The 20,712-nt window shown below is 40.4% G+C and overlaps 1 protein-coding gene across 2 annotated transcripts; it reads left to right on the top strand.

Annotated features, from left to right (window-relative positions):
* Nucleotides 1-1,121: 1,121 nt before the first annotated feature.
* Nucleotides 1,122-10,249, top strand: LOC113591243 (solute carrier family 25 member 10). 2 transcript variants are annotated; one of them, XM_035534569.1, is made up of 11 exons: nt 1,122-1,615; nt 7,357-7,476; nt 7,793-7,901; nt 7,995-8,043; nt 8,184-8,225; nt 8,450-8,493; nt 8,617-8,687; nt 9,204-9,296; nt 9,512-9,578; nt 9,908-9,964; nt 10,128-10,220. In XM_035534569.1, exons 1-10 carry the CDS (start codon nt 1,526-1,528, stop codon nt 9,928-9,930), a joined length of 708 nt encoding a protein of 235 aa, XP_035390462.1. In that variant the 5' UTR covers nt 1,122-1,525; the 3' UTR covers nt 9,931-9,964; nt 10,128-10,220. The 2 variants fall into 2 exon arrangements, with proteins under 2 accessions (XP_035390462.1, XP_035390461.1); XM_035534568.1 differs by having other exon boundaries at nt 1,123-1,615; nt 9,512-9,589; nt 10,128-10,249.
* Nucleotides 10,250-20,712: the final 10,463 nt, after the last annotated feature.

Here is a 20,712-nt window from a genome sequence, read left to right as displayed (position 1 = left end):
TGCAGTTTTGAACAATGGTCCCAGTTCTAACTCACAGTTCTAGAGCTGTAAAATAATGTGTGTGTGGCTGCATGGTGTCAGCAGTTACTAAGTAACCAATTGAAAGTAAAGAATAAGCATCATGCAGCTCACATCCTGGACTGACTCTCCATTTCCCAAGTCAACATTGCCATCTGATTCAACACCTATTGATCTTTTAATATCTTAATATATTATGTCCAAAAAGGGGTCAAATTCTACTTAACATTAGCTGGACGTTTACGTATGATTTCGCCTGATGTACAGCACTGTCTCCTCTCAGCCCTCAGACAGGCTGAACTCTAACCCTGCCTGCACTGTCCCCAAGGCTCCACTGCAGAGCCATGACCACTACTGAAGCCTTTAGCCCATGTAGTGTTTATCTTTGGACATTGCTGGCCTGTGCCTTTTCAGTGCTCCTAACACCACACTACACAGCTGTTTGTGGTATGTTGTACCTTGTATAGTCACTGCTGGGTGAATGATATCTACATTACGCCTCAAGATCATCAGAAAGGCTTTTTATTGTAGCGCCCACTTGTGGATAATAGCAAGTGAACTGGGGGCCCTGTTTATATGAAAGGCAGAGGTCATTTATTTAATTTATTACTAGAGCTTGCATGTATAGTCACATATCTTGCCACACTCAATGAAATGGCATTTGGTCAGACTGCCGTATGGAAGCTGTCAACCCAGATTAGTGATCACCATTAGCCTTACTGGCCGTATGCCTTCATCTGTTTATACGGTTTCGGTTCATTGTCCTCTAAAATACAGTTGAATTAGTTACGATTTATGATCGTGCTCTCTCTCTCTTTCTCATGCTTTTACTTAACTGAACATTTTATTTTTTATTGTGTTTTATGGTAAACGTAGCAGGACAATGGTAACAACTCAGTAACCAGTAACCTTAGAACCAACAGTTCAATTACATTGTTTTTGGAGCATCGGATCGGCAAAACAAAAAAAAGTTTCAAAACAGAAAAATGTTGGCGAAATTCCCTTTAAAGTGACACTATCCCATTACAACCCTTTTCATGCTTGTAACAGGGACGCCTCGCCCTTTAAATAGGAAGGCGCACTCCTGCGATGACGTCTAAGGTTGCGTACACGCGGAAGAGCGGGCCGATGAAATTACTTTGTGTCCGATAGAAATGAGGTCGTGTGGGAAAGCTGTGCTGTTGTTTCGAGTCAAGCCTGGATACGTTGTGAAGAGAGGCCGTCCCTGAGCTCTTGCTAGCAATTGGCTGTTGGTGAACTTTGTGACTTCTCTGCATTTTCCTGTCATGCGTGCTGATTAGAGAAAGGAGAGCGAAGGCATGTTTGGCGTACACACCGTAATCACGAGAATCCTAGCAAGACCCGCATCTTGGACAATCATCCACAGAGCTGAAGGTTAACGAGGATTGAAACTCACGTTGTCGAGCCGTCGTAACGCCAGTTGGTGTATAAAGCAAAGAGAACAGCACGGGAAGCACCGACTGTACCCGGACTACAACCGGAGAATATGACGGAAAAGCGTGTTTCACGCTGGTATTTCGGGGGGCTGGCCTCGTGCGGAGCGGCTTGCTGCACACACCCGCTGGACCTGGTAAAGGTAGGTTAAGAAAAGTGGAAGGCCGGACTGTGGCCTGTAAGATAGTATGCTTGTATAGCTGCATGAGAGAGATTAATCCAATCGGGCTGAGATGGTGCCAGCTGTTTGGACTTGTACCTGCCGTGCCCTGCAAATGCACTATAGCATTTACTACATTTATTATAATAAATTCTCAAATAGCAAGTAGGAAAGGACAATTTGAGAACCCACCGGCAGAGCACAAGGTTATCTAAGCTTCCTGGTAGTGGTGGGGTTTTTTTTGTTTGTTTTTTGGGGTTTTTTCCATAATTGCTGACATAATTACTCACGCTTTATACAAGTGGTGCGTTATTCTGTCTCGTAATTATGACTTTGCACTTTGAATTGCATAGAGGCAGAGTTGACACAACAATGAGCTCCGTCCGACTCTCCGTCCGTGTACAGCAGGTAAAATCGGAAGCACCGCACAGTGGCTTGTGTGCCGGGACAGTAAACGACAAAGTGGTGGCTATTGTGTCGGGACAGTACAGCACGCCAGACAAAGTGCTTCGCCGTGCTTGCTGATCCGCTCCAGTGCCGAGCATGTCCGTAACTGTGATGACACTGAGGTCGGAACCAGTGGTAAACCCTGTGAAATAAGCTAGGCTGCTTGATTTTACTTGGATAATTATTTCGCTGAACAGTTACTTATTGAGCTTTAGTTCTTAATTAATTAATTAATTAATTTACCAAAATGCAATTGAAAATACACACTGAAACCCACACTTACTTTTTAGCTTCAGCTTGGTTTGTTATTAATAATATAATTTAATTTATACCAATTAATTTATATCCTAATTGTGTAATTTAGCCATCCTAAGTTTTGAAACGGGGTCTTGTTAAAGCCTGTTCATTTAATAGGCGTATCGACACAAACTACACATTTACCGTTAGCCTATTAATTCAAGCTAAGTAAGCCTAAATATAGACAGGGGTAAAAAAAAAAAAAAAAAAAAAACTCAGAAACTACCAAGGTTCAGACCTCGGTGTAATCACACTTGTGGCCCTACCTGGGTGTCATCACAGTTATGGTCCTCCTGGCACACAAGCCACTGGGACAGTTCAGCAAGCATGGCGAAGCACTGTGCTGTACTGTCCCATCTTTCTGGGTTTACTCTGCCGGTGCACAAACCACTGTGCCGTGCTTCTGATTTTACAGGGACAGGCCTCTGTTTAAAGTACAGCCATGATTGAAAGCACTGTGCCTGAATGCTGGGTTTCTTAAGGATCAAGAGCAGACTACCCAAAACCAATCACTGCATTCGTATCTGAGCCTAACTACTTTGCTTTGCTGTCAGAGGTACGACCCCCTCAGCCTGTTCACACCCCAGCCACTTGAGATTTCCCAGTTCTCCTGAAGCACCCTTTATTTAGTACTGATACTATATGGGTAGTTGAAACAGAAGCCAAATACCAGGACTAGGTGTAGGCTTACGTTTTCACAGTGGGTGGCCACAGAAGGATCATTGTGTATAATTACACAGTAATTGTGCTTGATGTTGGCTCTCCATACAAAATACCACTACACATTTACCACACTTTTTTTTTTCTTTTTTTTTTTAGAAACAATAATAAAACAAGTCTGTGTTTTGTCTGTCACCATTTGTATTCGCCATCATCCAGGTCTTCTTAAGTGGTTAATTTTGAGCCACAGGTTTGCTGTTGGATGGATTTATTTAGGCAGCAGACCACTCTCTGTCCAGGAGTCACACTGATGCGTGTAAGTGTCCATGTAAGACCTGATATACCAGCTCAACAAGCATTACCACACTGTTCCCATGCCAGTGTCACTGGTTTGCTGAGAACAGTCCCATCATCACTGGTCTTGTGACTGGAAGCTGGCCAGTGATGAGCAAGCAACGGAAGGTTGACAGACCACTTGGCTAGAAAAAGGCTACAGGCTGTAACTGTATACTTCTCAAATGTAATGCTGTAACATTAGGTAGAAGGTGCTTGAGTGTTTGGTACTAAGTGTGGTGAGGGCTGGCAACTATTCCTGAACTTCACTGCATAAATCAATCCATGTGGCTGATATAAGGGCAGTAGTCTAATGGTTGGTTGTCTTTACTGCATTCATGATTTATATTAAATGGTTGAGGAGAGATATCAGTCTTATCAGTTATGCTAAGTCCAGCCTCCTATACACATGCGTGCGTGCACACACTGTAATTACACTTTTTTCACTGCAGCGAAAGGGCCTACTGTTACATTTAACTTGTACAGCAGTAGAAGTTAAGTTTGGTGGGTGGGTGGTACGGTGTAAGTATGGAAGTTGCTGGATCTCTCGCACGCACACATACCGTATGGACTGTAATGTGTGTGATATGATATACACCTAGACTGTATATACCAACTATTGTGTGTATGTGTCTGTGCAAGCATACGAATGTGTCTGTCTGTGTGTATGTGTGAAATTGGAATGTCATACTGTGTGTGAGAAGGAAAGAGAGAAAAGCTCAGTTCTCTGAACTTTGTGTTGTAACCCTGGAATGTATTACCTCACTGCATATCCCTGTTCATGTGCTGTGCTGTGCGTGCGTGCCTGTGTATGTACTTCACTCTGAGGTTCAGGTTGTGTTCTTGTTGAGTGTTGAATGTCACCCTATTTTCTCTAGTTTCAAGAGAGAGGGAAGGGCAGGAAGCTGGAGGATTTAAGCACCCTCTCACTCACTCTCACTCTCTGTCGCTTATACACACCCTCATACCTGCAGGTTCACACTGCTCCCTGCACTAACTGGCAGTGCTGAGCCATGCTCACCCCAAACACCGTCCACCTGCTGGCAAGCTGTTTTGGCAGCAGCCTGGGCCCCTGTCTCCTGGAGGCCATGGCTGTGACTCTCATACCATCACGGCAGCAGGTGACGTGCGACAGTGCGGGTGTGCGTGGGCTCACGGTACCACAGAGCTCTGGACTTTGCAGCCTGCGGTGACCGCTAAGTTTGTGTTGGGATGGGGGTTTAAGTGAGATTCATACTAAAGGAATAATAGACAAAAGGGGCAGACAGAGCCTTTGTACTGATCTGTACACAGACTGATGGGGTTTGAGAACAGACTGATTGGGTTGGGGGATGGTGGTCGAAGTGAAGTCAAGTGTGTAACTGAGAGAAGGTATTTTATATATTGTACAGAAAGACAAGAAGGAAGACAATAAAAGTTTTGTGATGGCCTTAAATTAATAAGACAAGTAAAACAACAAAAAATATTGAACAAAAAAGTATGGGCTCAAGCTAAAGCTTATTTTGTATATCCTTTGCACCTATCTTTTTCTAATGGCCAATCCTTTTTTCATACATTTTCATAGAAATATTTTTATACACTCTTTCTACAACATTTATCTTAATTTTATTTATTTTTTATTTTTTTAATTTGCTGATTACCAAATGTTAAACCTTTTTGTTTAACTGAAATCCAGTGAGGACTTGTTAATATCAAGCCATTACTTTAAGCCTTTTGGCTGATGAGCCTTTCCCAAACATTTCTCCAGAGCAATATAAATTGCTATCATCAACAAATAATTAAGACATTTTACAGGTATCATTTAAATACAATATAAACAAATTAAGTCCTAGCATTGAACCTTGTGTAACCCCACAAGTAACCTTCAGCAAATCAGACATTATTTATTTGCTCATACTGATATCATCAGTGTATCCTCTTAGACATGAGTAGACTATCCTTCTAACACTAACTCTCCAGTTTCTTCATTAACATGCATGACCAATAGTACTGAATGCTTTTTTAAAAAATCTATGAACACTCCCACTGTATATTCCTTGTCTGTTGTAGATCTATTTTCTGCCACTTGTATCAATGCTGGACAGCTGAGTTTATTTACTCCATACAGATAAGCCATACAGATGGCCATACAGCCATACAGATGGTCACTGAATAAATTGTTTTCCTAATTCGATAAATTGTATTTATCAAGCCTGTGCACAGATTTTCAGGTGTTAATTTTTTTCCCAAAAACAAAAAAAAAAAGAAAATTGGAAAAACAAAAAACTGGTATATAATCGGATAATCTACTTTTATAAATTACTTTTACTGTTTCATTTTGCTGAGAAATGTCTTTTTGGAAGGATTGATTGCAGATATGGGTAAATGGTTTCAGTATGCATTCTATAATATTTTTTAGTTACGGCATATCAATTTCAGTCCAGTCAGGGGAGAACTGTTTTGGTGAGCTTCAGCTTGTGCATGTGTGTTTATGGCAGTGCGGTGTTTGGTCTCAGAGCTGCTGGAGAAACAGTCGATGGTGCAGTTCTGCTTCTGTACACCTCCCCTGCAGGAGCACAACATTATTTCACACATACACACCACCACCACCTCATCCCATGCTCATCCCCTCTGCTGGGTTTATTCATGTCATTCAGGTTTCACCACGTTCCTGTGACACAGTTAAGGTGTATGTGCGTGCGTGTGTGCATGCATGTGAGCGAGCGAGCAACACAAGGGTGTATAAGGACAAGATGAAGAAAATGCTGATTCTAGCTGATTTGGTGTATGAGCAGCGTGTTCTTGGTGGGTGTTTACTCACGCACATCAAACACACTGATGAATCACCTCACATGCTAATGGTTTCCGTTCCTACCCGGCCATTTGACGAAGGTCACAAGGCAGCAGGTTTGCTTCACCGAGAGTCTTGTAATGGTAGAGATTCCCTGAGGTCCAAATGTATTCTTATATGTAGTCGAAGTCAGGAGAGAAAGAGCTTCAGGGAAAGCGACAGACTGGACATGGAGTGTAGAATGGAAAAGGATTCCCATCACCTGCAGTCATCTAGTACTTTTTTTTTTTTTTTTAAACACAACAACCTGTTATGTTTAACTTGAAACCAGTTATGTCTGCTGGTATACCATCATACATGTGTGTTTGAGTGCAGTTGGCTCTTCACATGAATTGGCTCATCCCTAGAATGGCCACTGTCCTATCCTATGTTTGCAACTGTAACTAGTAGTACAGTAACTTGTAGTAGTAACTGTAGTGTTTTCCAAAGCCAAAATGGATTAAACAGAGAGGGAAGATAAACAAAAACTGCTACGATGCTAACTAACGTTAGCTATCTTAGCACATAGTTGGTTAAATATCAAGTTAGGTAGCTAGCTACTTATATTTTAACTTTGTTAGATAGCTAACCAGCTAGTTTAAATTCCCTTTGAGTCTGAGCAAATATACCAGATAAAAGAAACACTAATTAGTAATATTGAAAAATCAGAACATAGTGGCTCATAAATAACTGCATTAGGCAAATCAAAGTACCAGTGGTATTCAGTTTGAAAGGAAGAAAACATTTCAATGTCATTACTGCTAACTGCCATTGGGGCCAGGGAGTCTTCCCTTGGATTTTGATGTCCTCTTCATTCATAATACTTTGCTGACAAAGATTGTGAATCTAGCTCACAAATGCATATTGTAGTCCTTCCCTTCTGCTTTTCTCTAATATTTTAGAACTATTATTCTACAAATTTGTGATTATTTCTTGTGGGATATCTCTTATGTAATTTGAAAATGACTTAGATTAACATGGTGGATGTAAGAGCCCAACAGACATAGCAACAGCAGCCAGGATGCAGGACTTGGTGAAGTCACTTGTGTTTGTGTGTGTGTGTTCTGAAGAGGAAATGAGTGTTTATCTCTTAACAACGTGCCCACTGTCCATAGAGTACAGATATTTGAGCTGGTAACAATGATCTAGTATGTTGATGGTGGTTGTGGTGTTACAGGTGCACCTGCAGACACAGCAGGAGGTGAAGATGAAGATGACTGGCATGGCGATGCACGTGGTGAAGAACGACGGCGTTCTCGCCCTCTACAATGGACTTAGTGCTTCTCTCCTCAGACAGGTGTGTGTGTGTGTGTGTGTGTGTGTGTGTGTGTGTGTGTGCATGTGTGCGTGCGTGACCCCCATTTCCCCATAAAGGATATCTACAATGGGTATATCACCATTAATCTCACACACTGGACATTTGTGGCAATTCCTATTATCAGTTAGGCAGCTTTAAGGATATCTAGACATGTGAGCCATAGCCTCACATCCAGTACTGATGAGAGCTGGGTGCTTTTTAATCTTCAGATCCAGTCCTGGCTTTGGGGTCCTTAGAGAAAGCAGCTTACAAAATTACAAATTTGTCTTGAAACATTTTTACTGTCTGTTTGTAGATGTCCTACTCTTTGACCAGGTTTGCCATCTATGAGACTGTTAGAGACATGGTGGGAAGTCAAGGGCCCATGCCCTTTTACCAGAAAGTACTGCTGGGAGCCTTCGGAGGTACACACTCGTGCATGTTCACACATGTGCCCACATGCAGGCATACACCCATCAAGCCTGTCAGACAGTTTATCTGGTTTTTCCTTCCTGTAGGTTTTACTGGTGGTTTCATTGGGACACCAGCAGACATGGTTAATGTCAGGTATGCAGTCACACCCACAAATATATACACTATATATATAATATATAAAATTTATAACATCTCACAATCTGCTCCAAGCACTAGGCTAGTGACAGCTGTACTGTGTCTCTGTGCTCATGAGTTGTGACTCTCTTGTCTAGGATGCAGAATGATGTGAAGCTTCCCCCAGAACTCAGGAGAAAGTGAGTGTTCAGCTGACCGCACCCCTACACTACAGACAGCTGGCTGTACCACACCTCCACATTGCAGCCTGCTGGCTTGGCTGCACCCCCATGCTACAGCCTGCTGGCATGCCACACCCCCGCACACCTTGAGAATTCTGTCCTCCTTTGTATTCTAGCTAACAAACAAATGCTTTAATGAAATGTGTGCCATGTGTTTAATTAATGCCATGTGTTTTCGTTAGCTATAAGAATGCAGTGGATGGTCTTTTCAGGGTGTGGAGAGAGGGTGAGTGCAGTCACTCTTCTTTCTGACAGTATCTAGTGGTGTAGTGTTAACCCATCAGCAGAGGGTGAGCACAACGTAAGTACTGTCATGATGGGGGCTGTTCTAATTATGGCTCTGTTGCAGAGGGGACAAGGAAGCTGTTCTCAGGAGCCACCATGGCGTCCAGTAGAGGAGCCCTGGTCACTGTAGGACAGGTGAGAATGTGTCACGGGAGGAGGGGTGAGGACTATTCATTACGAAAAACTGGTTAAAAACATTAAATATAACACACACACACTCTGCCTGTCTTTTGTCTGCCTCTCTTTCTCGTATTCTCTCCCTTGGTTCGAGTTCTCTCTTAGACGTACACAATCAATCTTATTTTCTTATGCTTTTTCTTCACTTCCTTCTTCTACTATTTCCATCCACCCATCTCTCGCCCTCAGTATATGCGTCATGACTGAGATGGCGCTATTGAGATAAATTGTCATTTAAAACTGTTGCCAAAGTGTTGCTCAGTGTACTTGCATACGTAGTGATGGAAAAATAATCTATTCAAATAAAAATGCACATAAACATATTTGCATTTAAATATTTATAATTATTTTCCTGAAGGGTAAGTCAGTTGCACATCTTCGCTGATAGTTTTGTGGTATTTCCTTCTAACACAGTCGTAACCAATTGTTCCCTTCACCCCCCCCAAACCGCCCCCCCCCCCCCTCCTCCTCCAGTTGGCGTGTTATGACCAGGCAAAACAGCTCGTGCTGAGTACAGGAGTCATGAGAGACAACATTTTCACTCACTTCATCTCCAGCTTCATTGCTGTGAGTGTATCCTCTTTAAAAAAATACCCGGAGTCGGAGTTTGAAGAACTTGACCATCACTGCTTCCTGAAATGTCGTGTGTGTGTGTGTGTGTGTGTGTGTGTGTGTGTGTGTGTGTGTGTGTGTGTGTGTGTGTGTGTGTGTGTGTGTGTGTGTGTGTGTGTGTGTGTGTGTGTGTGTGTGTGTGTGATGTGCCTCTTGCTCTGTCTCTGTAGGGAGGATGTGCCACGTTTCTCTGTCAGCCACTGGACGTCCTGAAGACGAGACTGATGAACTCTAAAGGTGAATACAGGGTGAGTGTTTTTCAGCCTTTACATTTGGGAAACATCACCATTTTCACTTTCCCAGGGTCACTGACTACGGACTTAATTCCCTCAGTAACTAGTGTTTACCTGAGATGGTATCTGTCTATAACAATTGCTCTTATAGATAGACTGAATTTGTTTGCGTAGTCATGCCCAGGTCCTTTACTGAAAAAGCAGCAAAAAAAAAGTGTGTGTGTGTGGGAAGGCAGCATAGTGAACACAATAGCAGGATACAGAGAAAGGACAATACTCTGTGTGTGCTAAGAATTTTAGAAAGTGTGTGTGTGTGTGTGTGTGTGTGTGTAGGGAGTACTGCACTGTCTGACTGAAACAGCGAAACTAGGACCACTGGCCTTCTACAAAGTAAGCACGCATACAAAAACAAATATTTTCAAAATAGTTTTATTTGAACTCACATTTTTGTGAACCTGTAAATGTCTGGTTTATTTTCCTTTTTTCTGTCCTGTTGTATCACAGGATTTACCTCCAACAGGGAACAGATACTAACTGTCCAATCATATTGCAGGGTTTAGTTCCAGCAGGAATCCGATTGGTTCCTCACACAATTCTGACCTTCCTGTTTCTGGAACAACTGAGGAAGTACTTTGGCATCAAAGTGGTCAGTTGAGAATAAACTGTGAACTTTGACCCTTCTGGCCCCTCTGAATCTGCTCCGATCACCATGGTGATGACCCCATTCCACCTCCAAGTTGCATGCTTGAAATATAAATATAAATATAAATATATATATATATATATATATATATATATATATATATATGAATATATATATATATATGAATATATATATATATATGAATATATATATATATATATGAATATATATATATATATATATATATATATATATATATATATGAATATATATATATATATATATATATGAATATGAGACACTATTTCAGGCCTTAATAAATCTTGCTCAATGCTTTTCATTCCCATCAAAGCCACAAACACAATACAAGGTGCACCTAAAGTTGTAAAGTCTTATCACAACTCTTGACCATTTCCATCCTCCCTCAGTCTTGAGAGTTTTTCTACTTCTGATACTGCACGCTCTAGCAAAAACACATACCTACATGAACATTCCTCAGCACTCCACACCCATACACAGTCCCTCTGCCCTACTGGGAAGTGCACGCTAACTCAAATGCACTGGGTAGGGAGGAAGGTGTAGTGGAGAAGTGGACATTGGGGACCAGGACTTGTACTGGACTGGAACATCTAGACAGAAATGGATTGAATATTTCAGTATATGGAGCTTCAGTTGTACATAGGTTATAGAGTATAGATTATATACTTACATAAATAGTAAAGAAAAGCAATTTATGGAACAATGGCTGGATTGCTGTGTTAAGTAATTTGAAATACTGGTATTTTAATTGAGGGGGTTGTTTGGGGTGAGGGGTAGGCAGTGTGCATCAAATTACAGTCATGGTTGGGGTCAGTTCTGTTTCAACTCGTCAATAAAGGGAATTATGTGAAAGTGAACCTCTATTTTAGTTTCATTAATGCAGTCTTTCCAATTTATCTCCAATGACTTGTAGGGTGATTGAGTTCTTGCACTGATTCGGTTGAAATTGAACAGACCCTGCTGCCGTTATGGTGCTGTGCGCTGCCCGCACACACAGACACTAGACCTGAAAACTTGGTCCTTTTAAGATACTTTATTTAATCTAATTACTGAAATAGATTCATATTGCTTATTTTGAATCTGCTGTAATTGAGTTTTCTTCATGCAGTCTAAAAAGAAATCAAATCTAATTTGAAGCCAATCTAGTTCTGGATAAAAGGTTTTAGCCACATGATTATGAAAATCAAATGTGTATGCAGTTCCAGAAGACACAATGGCATGCTGTTGTTGGAGATGCAAGCATGCATCTGCTTCCTGGGAAGCAAACATCTCATGAAACAGAACATGCACAAACACATTTCTGCCTTTAAATGCACTTCTTTGTTTGTCAGAGTACGGAGTTGATTTGGCCAGATTGTGCTACGCATTTGCACCTGGGGCAGAGTGCGCTGTGATTTGTAGTTTCGTCATTTTATTTTGAGGAACATGTAGATGATATAATGGCAGACCAGGAGGTGCTATAGTGAATTAGATTACATTAGTAAGACTTTTAATCTATTCTTTTAATTATTGTAGACTTAAAGTGAAAAGATGGAAATGTGTTTTTTAATCATGTGAAAGTGTGTGTGTCTGTGTGTGTGTCTGTGTGTGTGTGTCTGTGTGTGTGTCTCATATATATATTTATATATTTATTTATATATATATATATATATATATATATATATATATATATATATATATATATATATATATATATATATATATAAAAATACAAAACACACACGCACACATTGTTTGGGAGGGGGGTGGGGAAGAATTTCCAGAGATTGATCAATAACTTCACCTTATTCATAATCAGTATTTGTTAGTTCAACACCTTTTGCTTAGAGATCATAGATTTATGGTACTAACCTTGTGTATGTGCATGCATGTACAAATGTAGGCTTAATAAGTGAATCCCTTTTATAAGAGGAGTGGGTTGTGTATGGCAGGTTTTGCTATGGTCTGGTATGCTACTGTTTGAGTCTCTCCCTTTCTGTGAAAAACTGCACAAACTGAGCTTGACCACTGGAACATGTCTATGGTGACAGCCATGTTAGGCAAGTTCCTGTACATTGTCTGATCTGCCCTGGTTTGTATGACAAGAATAAATCATTTTTGACAATTAAATATATGAGAAGTGGTCTGTAGTCTGTTTGTAATTCTCTGACATGGAAAAAGTTTTCATGCAATGAATATGAATTTAATATAAGTATAAAAAGATTATAGAAGTTAATACTGTTGTAGCTGAGGATGCTTTGCTTTCTGAATGCTTTTCAAAGAAAGATCTGATTTTACTGTGCTGTAGAATAATGCTGCAGGTTGTAGTTGTTCTATTCACTTATGGAGTAGATTATCGCATCAGTTACAAATACACACTGATGACCAGGCAAATTGAAGGAGACACTGGATTCATCACCAAGTATCTTTTGGCAAGCTGATGGGGCAAGCTGATGGGTGATCATGTGAATATGCATGTACATTAGAGCATGTTCATTTCTTCTGTGTGGCCAGATGGGGGTGCTGTTACCATGCTACTAAAGCGCACTCATCGTGAAAGGTTTGTTAACTCCAATAACCCTAAACACCTCACAGTGTTGAGAGACCTTTTTCTCCTTCACTGAATGCCTTTAAATTCATTTCTCTTTGCTCCCAAGGCTTATTGGCTCGTGTCCTCTGCAGACATGCGTTGACACCTTTGTCTATTTCACAGTCTCAAGGTCCTGGGACTCAGTCACACTTGAGCTGTCTCATCTGTCTCACTCCCCTCTGTACTTGAGTTGCCTCACCTGTCTCACTCCCCCCACTTTAGCTGTCTCACCTGTCTCACTCCTCCTACTGGAGCTATCTTGCTTGTCTCATACACGCTACCGCCTATACTTAAGCTGCCTCACCTGTCGTCATACACAGGGCCCTCAAGCTGTCTCTTCTATCTCACACTTTCTCCTGTCCTGCCCAAGCTGCTGTGTGTTTCTTTACATGCAATAGGTCCAAAACAACAGTTAAAACACGTCCACCGCCCCTGTCACCGACGGCAACCATCTGCTAGTGGAAGAAGATAGAGATACAGCATTAAGGGTGCAAGTTCTTCACTCCATGCAGATGGAGGATGACCTTATTCGAGGGGTAGTTTGTTTGTGTGTGTGTGTGTGTGTGTGTGGTACATTAGTGGGGGAGTACAACTGATATATTAATGTGAGAAGAGCAATAAAGGAATAGCGTGGAGCTAAGCATGAAAGCATAGGACAAAAAACAGGTGTCAGACTTAGTTATTGAGACAGAGACAGACAGACATGAGTGACAAGGGGTATGTTGTAAATCTCTCTGATTCTAGCACATTAAAACATGCCATAAACATTGATCTAAACCTGAAGAATACAAATCTGTGCTGTAAATAATAACTGTGTGTGGATGAATGTGTGTGTTCATTCTGAAAGGCAAAAGTCAGATGAATATTAATCATAGATCCTAAGATCATATAAATTTTAATGGATGTCATTTTATACAAATAAACCATACTGCAGCAATTTAAAAAAAAATGCAGTGTGGTTGAAATTGTGAGGTCTGTCCAATATAAGCAATGTAAAGAAACTACAATAGTGCGTTTAAAATATTATTTCTTATATCAAATGTATTTAAATATGGATTTTGCCTATGTGTATGTGGTAATCTCTGCAATACACGCATGCAAAGGTCTCATGGTGTTCTACCATACCATATGTGTTTATACTTCTGCCATATGGAACTAAGTACATTTGAGTAACATGCTAATTAGGCCTTCTGTCAAAAAGGAGACCAGTGCTTTGAAGTGTAACTTGGGCATATCCCTGTCTTATTAACAAATATAAAAAGCAAATGCAATTAATAAACATTTTCCCACCAAACTATAATGCAAAAATAAACACATGTAGAAAATGAATCTGCAGTTATCATACTGCTGTAATAAAGCCCATTCTAGTTAACTAAAGCAAATCAGTGCAGTCTCAAGAACAGTAAATGGTTAAATCAGAGCTCTATCATTCACATTCAGACTCAGTGGATCCTGCACCATGGAAACAGTGTGGTCCATCTCGGGGTTGGAAAGCATCCAAGAAATTAAGAGGGTTTAGTTGTCTCCAGCAGCATGTAGCTTCATACATGACCCCAAATACTAACTGGAGCATGTACCAATCAATCTGCACTCTTACATCAATGGTATTGTGATTCTGAATACTATATGACAACACCGTAGCTACAATGTGCCTATGAGCTAAGACATGGGGCTGCAATCCAAGCCCATGTAGTCTAGTAAGCATCACGGCAGACATTAGTGACAGGCTCTCTTTAAACCATGGCTGCCTCTTTCCACATCCTCAAACAGGTAATGAGACCTGCAAGAAAAAATAATTTCTTTTTTTCCTTGCACTTAGCAAAACATGTAATTTTAGTTATTCATGTTGTTTCTTGCTGTAGTGTTCCTATAGTCTTACTGTCACACTAGCACTGAAGCACTGAATGATACACAAGCCGACACAGGTCGGTGTGCGTCAGCCCTCATTAACCTGAGTGCTGTGAATCATGAGCATTCTCACCTCTCTCTTTAAGCAGTATTTCAAGGACATGAAGGAATCCATTATCTTATCCCATTAAAATCCCCTGCAGTAGGATGCAATGCACCTCTATGGGCGAATGCTGTCGAACACATAAATGTCATGTTTATGTAATGTCATAGAAAGTTCACAAGGAAAGTTTGGGATTAAAAACTGTAGGGAGAAGTAGGGAATATTTCGGGGAGCTCATGTGGGAATGGAGAAGCTTCCACAAGAGAGATCACCATGCACAGCCTACAGGAGGAAAACTGGAGGAGCAACACAGGAACAACGCAGGAACACTGCAGGAGCACCACAGGAAAATTGCAAGAGCACTGAGGAACACGGCATTCAGACTCTTTGAACATGAATGCACCTACTTTTACCTTTGTGATGTCTTAAGGGTCAAAAATGACCCGCCACCACATTTAACTGCAGAGAAAATCCCCTTAATGATCTTTTTTTCAACATGAAATTTAATGACTTTTCCTAGTGTCTCCAAGATTGGAAAAAGTGAAAAATAACCGTTGTTTATATTCCCATGAAAGCTGTACACCTCCAGGGTACAAAGATTGTCCAGTTATAAAATCATTTATATTCCACAAAAACCACAAAATCACACACACATGTTCACGCACGCAAACAATGAGAAATTGAAATTATGTGCTACTGATAGAACTCTAAAAACTACAACTTTCTTGTGCATGTGCATGTCCCCTCTATGACCCCACAAATGTCTCAAGTTAAAAGACTAAATAAAAACAAATTCAGATTAAATAAACTAAATTTCAGACAAAATAAATATTTCATAAAAGCATTGTTTTCTAAAGGGGAATGCAGTGAAAGACTATAAGAGGTGCGACAGGTGACAGTACCCCCAGTTCTCTCTTTGCTGAAGACATGAGTGCACGTTTAAGTGCCCAACAGGACATAGATCTGATTTTTTCAGATCTCCAGGAAGAACAAGAGATCAATGATTTAGAAGAAGTATCTGAAAAAGAAGACAGGGAGGAATACAACCCAGAGCAGAAATCCCCCAAGCTAACAGAGAGACATTTTTCTCAAAAAATGGCAAAATAACATGGTCCCTGTTACCATATGATATACATGGCAGGGAGGCAGCTCAAAATATCATAAGGATGACCCCAGAGCCCATAAGATACACAGTTGCTCATGCCCATGACATCACTTCAGCATTCTACATGTATATCACACCAGTCATCCAAGAAATCATCCTGGAAATGACAAATTTGGAAGGTTAGTAGGGGGACATCTAGAAAAAAATGGATGTGATTGACCTGCGAGCCTACATAGGGCTGCTAATTATAGCAGGTTTATAGGTCACAAGGTGAGGCTATAGCTAGTGTCTGGGACACAGAGAGTGGAAGGGAGATTTTTCGTGCCACAATGCCACTGAAAGTGTTTCATACTTTTTCACGAATGCTATGGTTTGATGATCATGAGTCAAGACCCATGAGTCAAGACTGGCACCCATAAGAGAGGTCTGGGACAAGTTGGTGGAGCGTCTGCCATATCTCTACAACCCTGGACCAGAAATAAAGGTGGATGAGCAGCTAGTTCCATTCAGAGGTAAATTTTTATGTCCAGATTAGTAAAATTATTTTCACTGTTATATTTTTGCTGTAATATCATTGGTGTATGTAATTGTTTTCTGTAACACTTATCTGATAGTAATCTCTTTTGTCAAAAGGTCGCTGTCCTTTCCAGCAGTATATGCCCAGCAAGCCAGCAAAGTACAGCATAAAGATATGGGCGGCCTGTGACGCACAATCCAGCTATGTTTGGAAGATGCAAGTCTACACAGGAAAGCCAATCAGTGGAGGCCCAGAGAAGAACCAAGGGATGTGGGTGTTGCTTGATTTGACAGAAGGACTGAGAGGGCACAATGTTACATGTGACAATTTCTTTACCTCTTATGGAGTCAGCCAGGAGCTCCTGAAAAGAAAGATCACCCTGGGTGGCACAGTCCGAAAAAATAAGCCTGAGCTCCCACCTGCACTCCTCACAACAAGGGGGAGAGAGGCCTTGTCATCAAAGCTTGCCTTCAGCCCCACCACCGCTCGTTTCTTACCTACCAAAGAGGAACAAGATTTCCTGAGTACAAAACAGCGGAGATCAGGTACTGTGAGGACAGGAAGCCAGCCATTGTCCTAGACTACAACCACAACAAAGGAGGCCTGGACAATCTGGACAAGGTGATTGGCACTTATAGCTGCAGGAGGATGACTGCTCACTGGCCCCTGGTCATATTCCATAATATTATTGATGTGTCCTCATACAATGCCTTCGTCATATGAAACAAGACCAACCCTACCTGGATGCCTGATAAGAGCAACAACAGAAGGGTTTTCCTGGAGCAGCTGGAAAAAGCACTTGTAACCCCACACATTCAAAGAAGGGAGCACCTCCCCCACACAGCAGCCTCTGCTACAGTTGTGAAAGCTGTTCAGGGGCCTGAATCTTGTCCTAAATCACCTGCAGCTACAGTTGTGACAGGCAAGAGGAGGAGGTGCCAATTCTGCCCCCCCAGAAGGACTGCAAAACCAATACTACATGCTGCACATGTGAGAATTTCACACTTGCATACTATCCTACATGTGCTAAGTAGAGTTGGCAGATTTATGTTATTCATATTTTTTATTTCTATCTATTAATTTAGTTTGTGCTTATTTATTATTGTTTTTTTTTTTGTGGATGGCGCAAAGGTTAAAAAAAAATGGGAGCTTGATATGTTGTAGTTGAATTTCTCACTGTATGGTGCATAAGAAAATATCACTATGTTGCCAAAAAATGTTGATGACTGTAATTGTTTTCTTTCAATACAATGCATTAAAAACTACTTTCTGCACATTTCTGCTACTTTCTGAAGCTATAGAATTGCCATCTCTTACTAAGATGTTAATGTTTACACCTCTGCAGAATCTTAGTCAAAAATGATAATACAGCTCTACTTGTGTACAAAAAAGAATATAACAGGTGTGCTGTAATAAAAACGAGTGGTGGCCACTGACTAAATGCAGTCTTTCTGCAATGTGAAAAGAGAAAACTCAAATATTCATAGACAGACTTGCATGAAGGTTGTTTCTTCAAGCAAAGTAGAGTGGGGTTTAAAACTCAATTAAGCTATTTTAGTGAAGGCAGGTCATTTTTGACCCTTAGGACACGGGGTGTATACAGAATATTAAGACAACACGAGGGGTATACACCTGTATCCATACATACATCGTATCTACTTCTACATATACAGTAAGCCCGAATGTGTAATTTGTGGGGGTCTTGCATTTGGTTTAATCAGAGCTCTTTCATTTACAACCGTGGATTCTTTACGATTGAAACAGTGTGATCTAACATCCAAAAAAAGCATCCAAAGCTTTAAGACCCTATAAATGTCTGCAGGAGCATATTGCTTCATACATGATCCACAAAACTAACTGATGCGTGTACAAATCAATCTTGACTTTATTACATCAATGGAAGTGTGATTCTGATTACCAGAATTACAATTTATAAAATGAATTACAAAAGGATAAGAAGAAAATATTCATTTTGTGAATCTAGTAGACCCTATGTATGCTGTACTGTGATTTTGTGACTCAAACCTTTATTGCCAAGATTACTTTCATTACGATTTTTGCTTTATTATTTTGACATTGTGTATGTTCAAGATCGCGCGTGTGTACTATAATTTAATCTGATAGTGACGTCTTCTTTTGTTTGGCGGGTGTTCCATCCTTTGCGGTCTGACAGTGCGCCAAATATCGACATGAAAACGGGCTCTTTTCAACCTCTCCCGGAAGCCCACTAACCCATTTAACGACTTCGGTTCACTTCAGAGACCCATTACACAATGCAACGCGCTGACAAGACAGGTACGATATTGCCCCCCCCCCAAAAAAAAAAAAAAAATTAAGTTTACTTGAGAACGCACTTCAATGAGCGTCAAAAGCGCCAAACATCGTTACCAGCGGCACCCAGCCACTGTCTACGCGTCATCCCGCCACTACCGCTGCAAAACTACCTTTAGCTAAATTGTTCACGTGCTACGAAATGTCGTCATGTGCGAACATTCAGTTCAGTGTAAAGCTTTTGAATTAATGCAATAAAGACTATTTTTACTGAGCTCCTTAAAAAGTTACGGATGTTATCAACGTTAGTCTATTTTTAAAACTGTTTTTGCTCATCTAACGTTTAATTTTTGCAGTGTTCTGCCTGAATAATTATGTGACCTCTATAACAATTTACATATCAATAAAATAGTATAGCGTAATGACTGAACTCCATCGGAGAATTGAAACATCTTTATGTCTTCTTCTCCTCTCCTAACTTTCTGGGGGGTGGGGACTTTTGCACGGTCGTGCGTGGAATTTCACATTGTGTCATATATTTTAATAACTCAAAAAATTGACAAGATGACTACTAAGTGTGATTAAAATGTTTCAAGTGTACATGCAAATTTGAATAGAGCATTAAAGCATACAGATGTTTGTTTGTTTGTTTGTTAGATTGGTTTAATATCTACTGTATCATTTGTCTAATTTTACATCTCATTATAGTCGTTATATCATTTGCTTTTTATTTTCAATGTCAGGGCCAATAGTGGGGATAAGTGGACACAAGCACAGGTTAACATCTATACTAAGATTTTTACCAGCACGTTTTCTGGCATTGTAGTTATGTTACAAAACCTCTTCATGTCGACAAAGTTACATTCCTTCATACTCCACTATTTACATGGCATACAAGGCATTAGGCTAAGAATGCCCAGCAAAAAAGGACAATAGTTTTTCATTGTTTACTGGTATTACATCAAAGTCACAGAGCCTATAATTAAAGATAAATTACCTGCTATGGAGTAATAGTGCCTTTTAATAACCTTCACTCTAATGTGGCTGAGAAAGTCAAGAAGAACTAGGAAGAAGTTTTTAAAAAGCCAGATAAACCTTTTTAGCACATATTCCTTACACCGATACATTTTCCAAATGCATTATTAGGGTGTACACTGGTAAAGTCAGACACTTAATCTTGATTTTCTGTATGTGATTCATGAGGTTGTGCATTTCTAATCACAACCTATTGTCAAATTGCTGTGGTACTTCTTATCAACAAGTGTAAAATGATAAGAAAGTGTCGTATCACTATATCAATGTTGCTGTGACTTCCTATTGTAACTTTTTCATTGTCTGTTTTATTATCCTGATAAAGTTGTGAATAATGAAATAGGTTTTTGTCATTGTTGTGTCGTGTGGTGTCAAGTGATCTTGCAGCAGGCGTCTGTTCAACAGTGGTGTAGTAATGAGTCTTATGAGCCGCCGTTCTGTGCTTCATCCACAGATGAAAGTTAAGGCTGTACTATGGAAAGAGGAAGCCATATGTCACCAGTGTGATCATATGTCACCAGAAGCACCTCTGGCTTCCCCAGGCTTGCTTTCACCATGGAAGCAGGTTATGTGCCCTAATGATGCCTCATTCAAAGTAGCTCACAAAATATTCTCCAGACCAAAGAGTTTGTGGACTGTCCAAATGCTCCAGGCTAATGAGGACATAGACCATCCAATTGTTAACATGACTATCTGGCATTTCTGTGAAGACATGATTAATGCAGGAGGAGAGATCTATAACATTTATGGCATCCAGATACTGCTGAACTACCTTGCTCTATAGCATAGCTATAGTTGTATGCATATACACTCACATACATATGACCACCATCTACTCTCATCACAGCCTCAGTTCTTTATTAGAAACACCAGTCTAATACTTAGCATGTTTTTATAGGCATTAGGGGCCAATCCAGTACGTATCAAAAAACATTCCCACTCCATGTTTGGACTTATGCTTTGCCATTCACACCAAATTCCCCCCTAGTGTTTACATGTAGCCTCAGAAAT

This window comes from Electrophorus electricus, chromosome 16 (genome assembly GCF_013358815.1).
Source record: "Electrophorus electricus isolate fEleEle1 chromosome 16, fEleEle1.pri, whole genome shotgun sequence".
NCBI lineage: Eukaryota > Metazoa > Chordata > Actinopteri > Gymnotiformes > Gymnotidae > Electrophorus > Electrophorus electricus.
The sequence above is the reverse complement of the archived record's forward strand: the minus strand, read 5'-3'. Positions and strand labels throughout refer to the sequence as shown.